This window comes from Pteronotus mesoamericanus, unplaced genomic scaffold, assembly GCF_021234165.1.
Source record: "Pteronotus mesoamericanus isolate MK-2021 breed Mesoamerican mustached bat unplaced genomic scaffold, CSHL_Meso_final contig_90, whole genome shotgun sequence".
Taxonomy (NCBI): Eukaryota; Metazoa; Chordata; class Mammalia; order Chiroptera; family Mormoopidae; genus Pteronotus; species Pteronotus mesoamericanus.
This window is the reverse complement of record NW_026555277.1, coordinates 14,254,313-14,272,106: the sequence shown is the minus strand read 5'-3', so window position 1 is coordinate 14,272,106 and position 17,794 is coordinate 14,254,313. Positions and strand designations below refer to the sequence as shown.

The 17,794-nt window shown below is 34.8% G+C and overlaps 1 protein-coding gene across 1 annotated transcript in view; it reads right to left on the bottom strand.

Moving 5' to 3' along the window:
• The window catches only part of ERBB4 (erb-b2 receptor tyrosine kinase 4), a 994,125-nt gene that overhangs the window by 42,982 nt on the left and 933,349 nt on the right, over positions 1-17,794 (bottom strand). Inside the window, exons 22-23 of the mRNA XM_054585691.1 lie at positions 4,650-4,805; positions 1,424-1,499 (exon numbers count right to left, since the gene is read on the bottom strand). Coding sequence (XP_054441666.1) covers positions 1,424-1,499; positions 4,650-4,805 — 232 coding nt within the window. The remainder of the gene's footprint in view (positions 1-1,423; positions 1,500-4,649; positions 4,806-17,794) is intronic.

The following is a 17,794-nucleotide window of genomic DNA, read 5'->3' as shown; positions in this document are numbered from 1 at the left end:
TTCATCTAAGTTAACACACCTTTGAAATAAGGCATAAACACCCTCAAGCAAGTACATAATCTTATTTTTAGAAGTTATTCAAAGTTATCTTTCAGTAGATTGCCACATTAATTCAAAGAAACATAAGTAGAAAAAAATGACAAACTGATATTGAAATCTATCATAATAAATATAATATATGCATTCATCTATATCATCTACTATATAAATTCATATCATATATAAATATATACCACATAATACATAAATTTATCACATATATTAGACAATAAACTTTTTTTTTATTTAACACTGACAGTTTAACAAATAAGTTTGTATGCATCTAAATCTCAAACATACATTTTCTACTTTTAAGCTGAGTAGACTACACGAGGCCCCCATGGAAGTTTTAATACCTCCTATGGCATATATGGGGCAGGGGAGACAACCACATTATAGAAATGTCTAATTTTTTAAGATTATTTATGCTTTTCTACAAAAGATGTGTAAATTCTCTAGTGATTGAATGGTTTAATTCTCCTCTCTGAAAATTAAAAGATAAAAACTAAGCTTAAAATTCAGTAAATCTTACCATGTTTTAAATTCTACTACTACCTTTTTATTTAAATAGGCAATGTGTTTTTAATTTGTAAAAAATACTAGTTTTTATGGTGTGTTTGTTCTTAGAAAAGGTGTTGATTCTTACTAATTAACCTGGATTAACCTGAGTGAGCTTAAGTTGTAAAAAGTAAGACATATGCTAAGTAGCTCGGCTCAACAATTCAGTTTAACACAATTAAATAAATGTTCTAAATTTAAAAACCACTCTTTTCCATTTTATATTATTTGCTCTGTAATATATCCATTTACAACAAAAGTATTTGGTAAATTAAAATCAAAGCTGCAATTAGCAATCTTCTCTTTCATCTCTCCCCTCACATTTGTTACTTTACCTAATTGCTTTCAATAACTGTTCTTTGTTGTAACAATAATCTCTATCTTCTTAATATAGAACAGAAATTCCCATAACAAAAAAAATCTCTGTTAAAAAACATTTATTGTGTTTAGAGTTATGTTTTCAAAGAGTTGTTAAAAGTTAAGTCCTTGAGATTCTATGAAATTCTACCAAACTAAAATTGGTTGGGTTTCCTTTTTTCTGTCAAAGTGATCAAACTAAATGTTATGGTCAACAAACTCAACGCCAAGATGTTAATATATCACACTTTAGGGAACCAAGAAATAACAAAAAAGGCAGGTAACAATACTATCAGAATTTTTTTCTTTTTTCTTAATGGAAGATGAAAGAGTTAATTCCTTTAGAAAGAAAGGCTTATAAATAGGTATTTACAATACAATAAAATAATTTGGTTTAAGGTAATTTACATGAGTCTACTATATTTATTTTTGCCTTAAATGCTTTAATTCAAAGGGAAAATTTATTTACCATAGCTCCAAACATCACTCTGATGGGTGAATTTCCTATAGTGTATACACTCCAGAGCCATCCATTTAATTGGCATCTACAGAGAAAAAAGTTAAAGTTTTATAGTTATATAAAAATGCATTTTCTTCCTAAATGTGAGTCTTGCTTCAATTATATTTTTCATTGTATGTTTAGAAAATATGAATATGTTGTTTTTATATACAGGTAACAAATATACTGAAATTTGTAAAATTCTTAAAATGAATTAACTAAAGATACATTTATTTTTAAAAAACACCATAAACAGTGAAATGCATAATTAAAAAAGTATCACTTTTTATAGTTCTCAATTTATGTAGTAATTAAATGACTAGTTAAAATTCTAAATATCAACACATGTACTTTTAAAAATGAGGTCATATTACATTTTCACCCTAAAGGAGATTCTTTGAATTCTCAGTTATCCCTTTTCACCCTCAGGGAAATGTCAGGACACCAGAAAATTGACTCTTTTCACACTAGCCCCCTTTCCTCTTCTCTCTTATGATTTGGTCACTAAAACACCTAAAGTAATGAATTTCAAAGTCAGCCTTGCTTTGTCCATCAGCCCTAAACGTTCTCCCTCATCTTGGTTAGCCAGTATTGAAAGTATGTACCATTTTCAATATAAGAATTATAGAAAAGAATGTGTGAGAATCAGTACACATCCATCCTCACTACAGGAAAACAACCCAACTTACACTGCTGATGACGGGTCAGCAGAATGAGTGTTCAACTCTGAAGAGCAGCATTATAGAGCTGGAAATATAATTAGATTCTATGGAATAAAGACAAACACTTCCACTTTGCAGTTGAAAGCTTAAACCTAAATAGGCCTTTGAAATCATGAGGTTGGTTGCTCACCAAGGTGATACCAAGGTAACTCTACAGCAGAATCATGGTATTCACTGAAAGGGAACAGAAGACACATTGAAAATAATTTCCCTATGGGCAAGGAGTTAGCTGACTTTATGGCCTACGGACATTGTGTTAAAGAAGTAAGCTTAAATCACAGGTGGCTTGATAAAGACTTAATGGTTACTAGGCATTTAAAGCTATAATGAATCTTGCTTTAGACAAATCTTACAGCTGTATGTTCTAAAGACAAGTGAAGTCATGTGATTTATAGACTTCTCCTCCAGTGCACTCTGGTAGTGAATTTCAGACCTGTGGTCTCAAACTGCTGCAGTTGGGCAGTAAATAGGCAAATTAAGCTGATAAAATCAAGTACAAGCCAGGTAATATTACAAAACTAAAGTTTTTTTTTTTAAAAAAATACTTTTTTTTTGTTCTCAGGTTTTGTGATAATATTTAAATATACATGATTATAAAAGAATTTAATATAAAAATCAATGATAAATATTTGGAAGCTTATCATTACAAAATATTTATAATATATATTTGGATGGCCCATGGTGAATAAAGCACACAATAAACATTGCTTATATAGATAACTTTTTTTTTTTTTGGTTACCATTAGCTGTGGGTCACCAGAGGTTAAGGCTGCATGTGTTTATGCATTTGGCCTCTTCTGGTCTAAGTGTCCCCAGGTCAAGCTAGAGAGACCTCAACATGACTACACTGGTTGGTTAGCCAAGAATGACAAGCTAAATGTGGGTTACAGGGATAAAACAAGAGCTAAGCCATGAACACATGGTGGGTTAGAGAGGCACGAACATGATTGTCAAGCAGAGCCTGAGGCTGGAGAGTCAGAAAAATTAGGAAAAGAAAGACAAATAATTCAATTAAAAAATGGGCAAAGGACTTAAACAGACACCTCTCCAAGGAGGATATACACAAGGCCCAGAGACAGGTGAAAGGATGCTCAACATCACTAGCCATCAGAGAAATGCAAATTAAAACCACAATGAGATACCACTTCACATCAGTCAGAATGGCCATCATAAAGAAATCAACAAACAAGTGCTAGTGAGGTTCTGGAGAAAAGGGAACCCTAGTACACTGTTGGTGGGAATGTAGACTGGTGCAGCCACTGGAAAACAGTATGGAATTTCCTCAAAAAGCTAAAAATTGCACTGCCTTTTGACCCAGCAATTCCACTGCTGGGATTACACCTTAAGAATCCCAGAACACCAATTCAAAAGAATCTATGCACCTCAGTGTTCATAGCAGCACAATTTACAATAGCCAAGTGCTAGAAGCAACCTAAGTGCCCATTAATAAATGAATGGATCATAAAACTATGGTACATTTACACAATGGAATACTACTCAGTAGAAAGAAAGAGCTTCCACCATTTGCAACAGCATGGATGGAACTAGAGAGCATTAGGCAAAGTGAAATAAGCCAGGGGGTGAAAGACAAATACCATATGATCTCACCTATAAGTAGAACCTAATCAACGAAACAAACAAGAAAGAAAAATATAAACAATGACATTGAAAGACAAAAGCAAACTGATAGTAACAAGAGGAAAGGAGGGAGAGGGTAATGGGGAACGGAAGGGGAAGATCTGTATAAAGGACCCATGGACAAAGCCAAAGTGGGGAAGGATTGACGGTGGGAGGTGGGGGTGGGTGGGGCAGGGGAAAGTGGTGGTGGGGGGGAAATGGAGACAAATGTATCTGAACAATTAAAAAAAAGAAAAGGAACATAAGTCAGGAGAAGCTGTGATTTTTCAGACCCCTGGGACATAGCAAGTTATATTGTATCAGAAAGAGTCAATTAATAAATAAAGTAAATTGGGAACTATGATAGAAGCTAAAAAGAAGAAAAAAGGTCAGATAAGAGTAATCTTATAGGAGGATTAGAGGAATCTGTTATAAAAGAATTAGAAGTTAAATAAAATGGTTTAGTCTTCGTATGGTTCTAGGCAGTAGCCAAGCTTCTCTCTAGTCTCTTGAGAGAGAAAATATATCCCCATGTAAGAGTCAGTCCTATGCTTTTAGGATCAATGGGAGCCCTGAATTAAAATTTAATTTGTGATATCCATTTTCCAACACTCCCACACTGGACTGACATAAGGACCACTTGCTTTGTTCTCTTTTGACTTCTTTGAGAAATAGAAGTTGGTAAAGTATTCTCTCTGGATGTTTTTTACCCCAGGCAGGAGAGAATGCAAATGGTAGAATTGTGTTTTTATAATCTTGTAAACTTCAGAGTTACTGGCTTCTTCCTATAAAATGTGAAGAGAGAAAAGGATACCATATTAGGTTACAAGCAATACTGCTCTCAGAAATACACTCACCTTTCCTCCATCAGCATTATACTCTTTTTCATCGCCTTCCAAGAGTCTAGCTAGTCCAAAATCAGTAATTTTCACATGGTTTGGAGATTTCACTAAGACATTACGTGCTGCCAAATCGCGATGAACAAGCCGTCTTTCTTCCAGATACATCATTCCCTGAAAAACACCAAGTTCCCCAACGATAGTCAGTTAAGGCTTCCTCTTTTCTATTGACTAAAAGGAGTTTCTTAGCATTCCGTTGAAAATGCTCTCATTTCTCTAAATGAAGCAGAATCCTGGAATATTTTTAAAATTAGAGAACACAGGATAAAAAAAAAAAACTTTTGGCCTTTTCTCCCTGAATTCCTATAAAGAAGAATAAATTACCTGCACACAAGCTAAATGTTAGATCATTTTTTTTTTTTTACCAGAGACTTGATATTCCTTAGCTAACACTTTCATTACTGATGTGTGCAGGTGTCTCAGAAGATAAGCTAATGTATATTTGGACTGTTCCACATATTCCTAATTGTTTTCCTCTCAATAACTCATGTGCCACGTCAACTTCCCTTTACACACCCACTCCAAACAAATATACTTATCCTTAATTTTAAAGGGTATTTCACATAAAGATTTAATGGTGCCAAAATCACCACCATTGATTCTATCAAAGCTGAAGAATTATATTACTTTTATTAATTATGCAAAAGTGAAGTACACCCTAGAGTTATTAAAAGCTTACAATTTAAAAAATGCTTTGATGTCATTAGTCATTATAAGAACACACAAGTAAAATTACAGGGTTTTTAAAAAGATTTTATTTATTTATTATTTTTTAGAGAGGGGAAGGGATGGAGAAAGAGAGGGAGAAAAATACCAGTGTATGGTTGTCTCTCAAGCAACCCCCACTGGGGACCTGGCCAGCAACCCTGACATGTGCCCTGACTGGGAATTGAACCAGCAAACCTTGTGTTCCCAGGCCAGCACTCAATCCACTGAGCCACACCAGCCAGGTCAAATTACAGAGATTTTAATGGCCCTCAAACTAGCTTTTAATATGTCATCCTCGTGAAACATACGAGATAATTAAAAATAAGATGTATTGCTGATTGCCAACAAGAAATACAGTTGGCTCTCCATGCAACAAACACATATACCCATGTATGTATATGTATGAGTATATATACATGTATGTGTGTAGGTCTATATATTGTGTTATCTGTGTATATTATGGATAACATATATATTAGTGTCTACACAGATTTTAAAATATTATAGAAGTAATAATTATTTTACCTCAGTAATAAGGACACTACGAGTCAGTAAATACTAGCCTTAACTAAAAGGTTGATATAAAAAAAAGAATATGAACTCAGAGGCTTGGAGTGAATATATTTTGTTTAAATAAACATATTTTTGTTAAAGAGTTAGGGGGGATTCTTTATTTAAGTATTTCAGTGGTGAAAACAAAGTTGTCATTCAACAGCAAATCAGAGTTATTATAAATGGTTAAAGTATACTCTCATGCCAATTGCAAATCAATGCTGTTGGCAGTTAACATTTCAACTGCAGGACTTTGAAGGATTAACGGTTTCTGATATCAAAACAAAAGCTGTGGAAAACAGACATATAAATCACACAGGTCAAAATATTATGAACTATATACGCAGTGTAGTGTAAAGAGAAGATTGCTTCAAAAAGCATCACGAGCCAAACTCTATATAAATGTCCATTAAACACAACCAGTGGAGATAGTGCCAGATATGGTCCAATCAGTCAGCAGCTGGGTGACAACAAACGTATTAGTGTTTTCTGAAATCAACCCATGACTGGGATTTATGGGGGTTTTGCCTTCTTTCCTAAACAGTGCTTTCTATTTGATTATGCCAAATTGGAAATTCTTAGAATAAAGTGAATCTGAAAACATATAGCCCTTAGGTGATTTGAAGGATCAGGAAAAAACAAAAACAAACAAACAAACAAACAAAAAACATATTGCCTAAGTGATTAAGTATCATCATCAATTTTGTCATTCTAAGAAATGGCACAATAACATTCATTATTCTCTTTCTTACTGCCTTCATATTAGAATATGGAAAGTATGTTGACAAGTTAATATTCAGATCCACACACAACCACAGAATACAAATACTATGTGCCTAGCACTATGCTAGACACCAGAGAGGCAAAAAAGTGTTCAAATCTGTGCATTAAAGGAGGAGAGAATGCCCTGGTTGGTGTGGCTCAGTAGTTTGAGCACCAGCCTACAAACCTATGCTGCTTTGATTCCCAGTCAGGGTAAGTGCTTGGGTTGCAGACCAGCTCCTCAGTAGGGGGCGCTCAAGAGGCAATCACACATCCATGTTTCTTTCCCTCTCTTTTTCCCTCCTTTCCCCTCTTTAAAAATAAATAAATAAATAAAATTTTAAAGGAGGACAGAGTTAATTTAATAAAGTTTACAGATGTGGAATACAAACTCAAATCTCAAATCGATCAGGGTAATGCATGTAAGGCATTTAGGCAGAGCTGTATCTTGAGGATAGTTTGTAGTGCAGCTTAGCAAGCTTCAGTGAGAGGGAGGCTTCTGAGAGATACTGAGTCATAAGTAAGGTTTGAATAATATCCACCAACTGGATAAGATGAGGGCAAAACTTCAGATGGAGAGAACAAGTACAGGGGCATCAATAACATGATGTACTAGGACAAAGCCATGTAATTCTGTATTTCTGAAGAACAATGTATAAGCAGGCAGCGGTGAGTGGTCAAACTGAAAAATTAAGAAGATACGTCTAAGAAAGATCGCTTCCATGTCATGGTAGAGAACTGGGCCTTGCATTTTGTGCAGCATTCAATGCAGTGATGCAGAAGTTGTTTTAAAAGAAAGTGAGAAAATTATTTTTGGTATCTTGGTGCCAGTATAGAAGATATATTGGACACAAATATAGCTGAAGTCAGCAGCCACTGCCACAGTCCAGAAGAAAAAGACATGGTAGTGTAAAATAAAGGTTGCTTATTAGCAGTCAATGAGCTACATCCATTTTGCGTGCGTGCACACACACACACACTTACACACACAGTCCCACATTGTATTTTGTAATGTAGGTAGACAATGCTTCCTTTAACTGAACAGCCTAATGGAAATATTATGTATATATTTCTTAAACATGTGCAGGAATAATGATATATACTGTACCAATAGGAAACTAACATTTACCAAGGTTCTGACGACACATTCTACACTATAAGCAAAACTTCAGAAACTCTAAATTTTTTTTGATATTCTATACACAAAAGCTCAGCAGGTGCTATAGTATCCTGAACTTGAATAATATTTGTGCAGGAAAAATATTTTCTCCAAAATAATGGAAACTCAATTTAAAAAAAAAAACACATAATCTCTATACAATTTTCCCCACCCACACTACCATTATTAAAAGAAATAAAAACAGTAGCATCTATGTCATTACCAAACAATCAAAATACACTTATATGGTTGCTTTGTGACTATGAAACATCATTTGACAGATGCACACTTTCAAGCTTTAATTATGAATGTGACCTTTGTTCTACTTTCACACCCTTAAAAAGAGTGTTGAATCATCTGTGGATTGCTAACAACAGGTTTCTCCACATTGTAGTCATTAAGATAGGATTTTCATCCTGGAAGTTCTCATTAGAGTCACATTCTCTGCTAGTTCCTTCTAAACAAAATCACTCCTTAAATCAGAGTGAGATGCAATTAAGGAGGCCGATAGTTGTTAGAAATAGACAAAAACTAACTGATTTCCCTTAAAGTGCTAAGATGGTTAAAGAAGAACCATTCATTATTATAGAAGGATGTTGCATTGGTAGAAAAGAAACCTTTTACCCTGATCTGTAGCAACTCCCATGTCCTTACCATGCCAGCTCCAGTAGAGTGCATTATGGGAATAGTGATTCTGCAATCCCAGCTAACATTGACCAAATACCTAGAACATGGCAGGCATTAACCAAACACTTCTATGTTGGTAGGTTAACAATCTTATGAGGTGCATACTCATACTCATACTCTTACTTATACCCATACTTAAAACCCCATATTAAATATGAGAAAACTGAGGCTAAGAGAGGTCCATGTACACACTCCAAGTCATCTATATAATGAGTGGTAGAACATGGATTTGACTCCTTGCTGTGGAACCATAAGTTTGCACATTTAAGCCAACCTCCTCTCCTGATGGGTCACAGGGTCATGTGGACATATAGAAATGAATGTACACAGTGAAGTCAGATAGCTTTAGAATATTCTAGTACTTTTGCAGAAAAAGATATTACTAGATATTTCTGTAAATTTCAGGGCATAATTCAGGTGATTGAGTTGTTTGTATTTGTAATTAACATACAGATAAATTATATAAGCTTTTGTAATATAACAGAAATTTGAATTATATAAATTGGAAACTCATTTCTTCCTTTGGCCCCAGAGAGTGCAGGAGAGTATAGTGGGTTTGAGTGCAGATTCTGGAGTCAATTACTTGAATGAAAAGTCAACTCTGCCACATTCCAGGTGTGTGACTTGGGCAAAATCTCTACTACTCACCATCCTTCTCCTTGAAACAGCCATACTAGCACCTATCTCACAGGTTTTTGTGAAGATTAAATAGATTAATATATGTAAAGCATTTAAATAGTAACTGGCATGTAGTAACTACAGAACAAGCATATTTTTATTATTGTTCCACAGGTATAAATAGTCCTAGTGCACACATGAATCATTTACCCTCATTAACTTGAATTGCCTATTTCAGCAAATCTATAAACCTCAATATATCACAGTAGGTATCCAATAAATGTTAGCAAATGGTGATACATATATCCATAACATACTCATTGTTATTAATACATAGATTGAAATTTTACAATCCTTACCAAAGTATTATTTTAATAATGATTCATCTGAAGATGTCATCTAAGGAGAAGAAAAATTTAGGAAATCTATTAAAAGATTTGGTTCCCTCTATAAATATGTCACAAGTTCAGGAATTTACCTAAGATATAGTTCATGAACAAGATGTGTCAAAATTTTTCAATGGTAGAGAATGTTTTTCATGAGTGAATAAAATAGACATGTTGTACCAAAATATCTACCATTTATTATTCAGCACCCTAGTGGAATTTTTGGTAGATGCATTTTAGGGGCATGCTATCTATTTCTTCATCTAGGTGCTACATGTCTGATTTTACACCAGCTATTCAGAATTTACCATTACCCAAACCATTCAGAATTTTACTATTTTTCACACTTGCTCTGTATGCTATAAGTTTTCAAAGAAGGCTTATTTATTTTCTGTTTTGCTCATACTTCCTAAAATATGCATCAATACATACAAACAGCTAGGGAAAGTTAAATTTTAGTCTTGACTTTCAGAAATCCACTTCAATGCAAAATCCAAGGATAATTTTATAACAATTGAATTTAAAGTTTTAATCTCTGGTAAGAATTGACTCATATTAACTGCTCTATAAAAAAAATCAGTGACTCAATTTTAAAATATTGATATTGTAGAACACCTAGCAACGACCTTCTTTTCAATCTTAGAGTATTTGAGTCAGAGCTGTCTAGCAAAACTGCATTATTATTGTTTTAATTCAATGTGAAAATGTATTCTGCCCAGCTGCAGGAAGCTAATAGAAGTCAAAAGAGACCGGACTATTTCTGATAATAAATATTTGCTTCCCATATATAGGCCATGTGACAATTTCATCAAACGTGTGGAGCTAAAAATTTCAAGCTGCATTCAACTCTCATAGGCATTAATCTCTGGAGTTAGCAAGAGTGCTTTTTTTTTTTTTTTTCTGCTTTCATTCTAATAACCTGAAGCTTTCTTAATAACATGAAGCTTCAGAAAAACTTGCTTCAAATGAAAATCACTTCTCTTTTCTACTTTTCCTTCTAAAAGAAATTCCATCCCTAAGAAAAATATTCCAACTACAATGCTCTCTGCTGTTAGGGCTAAAAATATGAGCATTTTCAAGGAAACAAAGGGACATCTTTTAACAAGGTAACTGGCTTTATCCAAACAGTGAATGAAGGGAAACTAAGAGGGTTGTCTAATTGAATCAACCAAGAAGTCTTTTCAACCAGCATAAGCTGGTTCAAGGAAGGGGAGAAAGAACACAGAGCTGAGTGTTGCAAGACAGAAGCCCCAGACACGTCGCTCACTAGGTTTATGACCACAGGTACTCATTTTACCTCTCCTATAAAAGTGACAGATTGGCTTAAATGATCTCTGAGGTGTCCTCTAGCTTTAAATTTTTATTCCATGATAGAAGGAACTGTAAAATATATCTATCTGAAATATTAAATTGTGGTCCAATAATAGACACAGAGAACAGTAAAGAATGAAGCAGACTACATGCCTCCCTTTAAATGTTTAGTGAGAGCCATGAATATGTTTTAGTAGAAGTCAGTTCAGTGCACCCGGTGTTTAAGGAGACAGATTAGAAATAAACCCTTGCTACTTGCTAGCCATATGACCTTGGTCAATGTATTTGTTTCACTTTTCTCATCCATTAAGTGGGGGTAATAACAGCATCTACCCAGAGGATTGTCTTAAGTAGTCAACGCCATAATGTTTGTAAAACACCTAGAACATTCAATATTCTAAGTTACCATGGTTTTCTAAATAAACCAGTAACTTCAATTTCATCCCTCTATTAAAAATACTATTTGACCACTGTAAGAAGAAAGAATAGGCAGCCAACTAAAACACCTCCTGGTTATTCAGCAATGTTAGGTGAAATGATTTTTGTTTTTCATTCTCTTTTTCCATGAATGTTCTTTCTATTATTCTTCTCAGAGAAAGAAAGCAGATTTACATGGCTGTCCTAGGATGCCTTGGTGTTAAAAATGGTTAATTCTCATATCTTCCAATTGCACCAATGATCTTGTAGAGGCTTGGTTAGGTTGCAGTTCTTAAGGAGATTTTGAAATGTTGAAGACAATCAAATTTCTGTTATTTTAATGAATGGCAGTGAAAACATTATTTGTTGCTATTTGAAGCATGTTTTTCACATGGCCCCCAAAATACATTTGAGTGTGTTCGCATGTGTGTGCGCATGCATGCATATAGTAGATGCTGGGTATGCCACCCAGAAACCTCCTCAGTACCAAAGTACTGATACTCTCAGCTTCTAGCAGTAATTAGTTGATGCAGGGTCACGAAGGCCATATTCCCTTGGACAATTATGACAAACTATTTCAGTTTCAGAATACCACATAGGATTGACTGAGACCTCAATTACAATTTTATGATAGCCCAACATTTCCCTCCACCTAATACTGCTTTTCACTGCCTTATAGATGTTCCTGAGAACACTTGCTGAACAACATTCTGCATGCAAATCAGTCTCAGAGGCTGTTTGGGAAGCAACATAAGGCAATGTATGTGACTTTCTTCTTTGTTTTCTTTTAGAATCTCAAGTACACAGAGTTCTGAGCTAACCATACTCTATAATTCATGTGTGTTATTATCATTGTTCCCTTCCATTCTCCACCCCAACACTATTTTTCTATCCATTATAAATATCCATGACAGTGTTTTTAATGCATATCCTCCCAATCCATCATTCGTATTTTATTTTATCTATACATTTTAAAAATGTTTTTGTTATTTCTAATACATAAATAGTGTTGTTTTAAAGGATCATGTTTTGCTCGTTATGTTTTCTTTAGATTCAGATGTGTTATTGTATGTAATCATTTATTCTATTCATTGTTACATTAAGTTATACACAAACTCAGACATATACACATATATGACACAGGCATGCACTGTCAATTTACTGTTTATTTCCCTATTTATGAGCACCAAGCTTACCTCCAAATAAACTGAACTGAGCACTAACATTATTTGTGTAATATAATAAATTTTCTTAAAATATAAATAACATATTATTCAGTACTAATTTTCGCACAGGAGAACCTGGACATACAATAATAGCAAGAGTCACTGTGGAAGATACAACATGGAGATGTCTTATTATTTGAGAACGGTGAACAACATGGGAAAGACAAAATATAATTGTATATGCTATTATGTATGCCTGTATCTATAAAAGTTAACATTTATTTACAAGCTTTGTGCTGTGGTGCTGTTTTAAGTGCTTTTTATATAGGAAATCAGAAGAACCCAATGAGATCTGTGCTACTATTCCTATTTTAAGACAAGGAAACTGAGGACCAGAGTAGTAAAATACTTACCCAAGGGTCAAAGCTAGTAAAGGACAATGCTTAGAAGAAACAAGATTTAATGGCCGGCAGCTTCACTCTATAGGCAATAAGTTCTACCATGACAGTCAATAGACTGAAATCATATACAAAACTAACGAGAGACAACTTACATAGTTAAACGATTATTATACAGACAAGGGGTGCTCTAAGAATTCAATGAAATAAGTTTCTTGTGCATGGTTAGTATTTAAGGCCTGTGAACAGACCTCTTCAGCTGTGCTGGTTCCCCTGGGACGGCACCGCTGGCGACATTTTACAAACCGTTAGTGCGTTGACTTATGCACTTTTGACAATTTTTAGATTGCCTGTCATTTAACTACATGTTTGTAGTTGGAATAAGTGAATGATAAAACCAAAATTTTGTAAGGCTGTCCAAGCAGTACCACTTTTTTTTTCTTTGCGGTATAGCTGAAGCAAATTTAAAAGTCTATGATGTTGATGATGGGATGGAAGAAAGCAAACCCCGTAGCTTGTAGGCCAGATCCCAGAATGTGGTGGTAAAATACCAGCAGGAGTGAATAAAAACACCACTTAGAGATTTCTGAAGCTAGTAGTGATAACAGATTTTTTTTCTTCTTGTTCCCACATTTTCTTTAGTTATTTCTCCAAAAATTTCATTTATCATGCTATACAAACTTTTGGACATTTTCATTGGAAGAATTTGCAGGTCATCCTCCTTATGGCTTAGACTTCTTTAAAACATTAGAAAGTAATGGTAAAATAAACAAGTAAACAAAAGAAGATTGAAAAGCATATGTGAGAAGCTGCTACTTTCCTACTAAAATAAATCACTCATCAGCCTGGATCAAGAGAATACTAAACACACTACAGTTTTTCCCTCACATTGACCTCTTGCCAATATAATTATAGTGGGAGGAGTGAATTGTATAGTGTTCACGCTCTCTCAGAGAAGTATACTTAAAATGGATTACTTCTGCTCCTTAGGCAACTGATCAATAAATACGTGGACTGCAATGAGAACAAAGATATCTGTGGACTGTAGTAGTTACTCTCTGTGTCTCTTAAGAAATTAATTAAAAATCAATGAAGTGTGCAACCTATTAATACAGCAACCTCTAGATTAACAGATAGCAACTGAGCCTTTCTCTGAGCACGCATATTGTGCAAATGCATTCAAACTCTAGGGAGGAAGCTGAATATCTGACACCTTGGTTATAATTGAGCAGAAACAGATCATTCTTAATATTCTGTGTTTTCACAGAGTTGCAAGCCGCTGTTGAAAGCCATCATGTTCTATAAGTGGGACTATGTTTATACAACTTTCCTTCTTAAGATAATTATATCAATTTTTATAAAGTATTGTTACTATTAAGCAAAACTTCCGCTATTATACAGAACTAAAAATTTTCAATAACTCTTTTCTTGAGTGTGGTTTGCTCATTTATGAGTTCAGGCTGTTGAGTCTAGTTATAACCACTGAATATTTTTCAATGAGTATTTTCCCAAAGAGGAAGGAAAAGGTGAAATTCCTAGAACACTAAGAGCTCTCATGTGATTTGAACCAATATAGTGTCCGCACATAATACACATCACTCCTCTCAATTCTGCCTCTGTCTTATTTGGATGCCACTGGACCTAGTCTGCCTGCAAATGCTTACCCAGCACATGTGAAACCCGCAGGGTGGTACCCACACATTTCCCGCTGGAGGTCAACCAGCTACTTTCCCAGTTGCCTGCTCTGACCCATGCTCCTCTTCATAAACCTCAAAAACATTTGAACCACAGCTTTCAATTTTCCTCTCAATCTCTTACAGCTGATTTGGGGAGCTTCATGTGATGCATTTCCTTTGTTTAAACCTTTGTACTCTCCCTCTGACAGAATTCTAGGGCTTTGTTTCTAGTCCCTGCACTGTAAATAAGAGAAAAAGATCCTTGCTTCACACTTTGGCTCATTTTCTAGCTCAACATCATCACAGTAGGATCAGATATCACTGTGTAACTAAAAAAGGAGGATAGGCTGTCTCTATTTGCTGGTAAGAAGTTATCTCCTGGGTTTCTGCTGTCTTCATAGGCTTCAGATTACAGATTGTGTCCCAGGAAAAACACCCATTTCATTGTTTCTAGGCCCAACCTACTTGCAGAGCACCTAGAGCTACTTGCCTTTTAGAAACCTTTTCTAGATATTTCTGGGGTTTCCCAGGAAGGCTCATAGATGCTCAGGAGCCCTGAGATAAATAACATCTTCAGTCTTTAAAGCCTCAGCTTGAGACCCTTTGCAAATGCTGATATCTTTGTCCTCATGTGTTTTCTGTCCTTTCATCATCTTCCACTACCCTCCAACACACATGCGCACATATGTGCACATATGTACAGGCACTGAACCACCTTTTCTGTTCTGTAGCCACAGAAAGTCCTTAAGAAGCTTGAGTCTGCTTGTCACTCTAGCTTCTTTTCTTGGAACTACTCAGCTGGAGCTCTGTGGCCCAAGTCAGCCTGGACGCTCTCTCGGATCTCTTATCTTTGCTCTTGCTGTTCCCTCTGCCTGGAGCCTCCCTCACCATACGCTGCCCAGTTAAATTTAGCGGTCTTAGATCACAGATTACATGTCATTTCCTTCGCAAAGCCTTCCCTCACTCCTAAGTAGGTTGTGTGTCACTTATCAAATGACCTCACAATGGCCAGTGTTCCCTCTTCATCTAAGTCTATTTATTTATTTATTTAAAACTAAATCCTGAGATCATTATTTTTGTTAATAATAACAAAATATTATTAATAACAAAATACTCTCTGTATATGATTAACTCAAATTACTTTATAAGGCAGAAAATACGTACACTTACATTTATAAATTAAGCGGTGTCTTCTATGCTTAAGCTTTAGATGTTCCAAAGAGCATATTGCACAATGTTATCAGTTTCTGGAGAAGAGTTGAAAAAAACTCAGATACACCTATTCCTTACTGAGCACTCACCTACTAAACTGATTAGTTTACAAAACTAGTTTTATGATGATTAAACACCAAGGTGAGGAACAGAAGTAGAAAGTCATGTTTTAGCTTATACTAATCCTAAAAGTTAAAGATTGAATCTGAACATCTTTCATTCTTTTGCTCCACTCCATTATGGACTGTTAGGTGCCTGGAGCTGTGAATAGTGTGGTCCTTCTGAGATGACATAACTCAGTTTGACCCTTCTAACACTTGCCAATTCCATCACATTGTAGACGGCTACTAAACAATGCTCAGTTGATTGATTTCCTGCTTCCTCTGCTCCACCTATTCAGTCATACTTTTTAAATTGCCTTTGGATCACCAGATTAGCAGAGCAGGCACTCCCAGCAATAACAAATATACTCATAAACATACAGTCTCATAACAACAAAAAGCAAAGAAAGTAGAAAAAGGATAATATTTGTTTAATATTGTTCAAAGAAATTTCGTAATGCTAGTGATGATTTTTATCATCTTGCCCGTTTGCTATTTGTTAATACTAAATACCTACTAATTTTCAAGCTTCCTTGCATATTATGCAGCCAGTTGCTTAATGAATACATTTATGTCCAGAAAAATTTGGGTTTCGTGCTAAATACTATCTATTTTTCTACCAAGGTAGGAAAAAATCAGAGTGCTCTTCATGCACACTGATGAAATGGAATGTGAGAGTTTTCCTCTTCATTTGCGCTCCCCTCTAGTTGTTAGAATATGCAGTTAATGCTTCACAGAGAAAAAAGTTGAAGCTGTGCACCACACTAACCACATTACAAAGGGCCATTTTCAGCCCACTTCATTCATCTTTGATAGTGGGAAGAGAGGGACGTAAGGGATGGGTGTCGGCTCCAGAAGACTTCCCAGGCTTCAATGTTAGCTCAACCACTCATTACATGCAACTCTCTGCGTGACTTTGTTAGTTTCTCAGCTTGCCAGTATTTTCATCTGTAATATGGGGATAATAATAGTGTTTTCTACCCTTCTTATAGGTTGCTATGGGAGTTAAATGTTCTTATAAATGTAAAACTAGAACAGTGACTATTCAATGGCAAAATAGCAACATTGTTAGTAATTATTATTGCCCCTTTGTCCAGCACCTTGTATTATAGATAATCTTTATTTTTCAAAATTTCAGTTTCAAAATAACTTACAAGTTTCTGAGATATTCTGAAACATACTTTTGTACTTAGAACCTCAAAGATAGCAACCACATATCCTGGCATTGTTGTCTTTTAAACAACAGTTTAATTTCAGTGAAACTTTGTTTTATGTTCATACATTTTCATTTATCCATGCATTATCTGAAATGACACTTAACCTTGATGTTCAAGTGAAAATAGGGTAAAAAATGAATAAGAAAAATGTTCTCATGAAATTAAAAAAGTAAGACAAATAGAGAAATCGTTACAGGTAATGAAATTAATATATCTTTAACCTCTACTATACACATACTGAACTTAAGCTGACTAAATATGTATTAATTTTTAAAAAGAAAAATTGAAGTACATGAATTAAAAAGCTGTAAATTCACCACTGCACATGAGTAGTAAGAGTAAAGCCAAATTAGGTATTTTCAAAACTCTTACATTTTTTAAAACTGAATCCCACTTATAACATTTAGCTCTATTGTTCACATTTAAGATTTTTACTTTGCCTTTTTTAGGAATTCATTGTATATTAAATTAAGAGCCATCATATGTTTATATGTATGCATATTCCATTAGGTGACTGGCTACTTAATAGAACAGGAAGAAAAAACAAGTATCCATTTTCTCTTAATCCTTTTCAAACTTATTGTGTGTACAATATACATTGTGTATGATGTTCACCCCATAGAGGAAAAGATAAAGAGAGTCTTGTCTTTCTTGTCATCTGTTGAATAGCTATTATATGCAGCTCTGGGTACTCTGCTAATTGTTTTACATATGAAGAAGACACAGTGTTTCT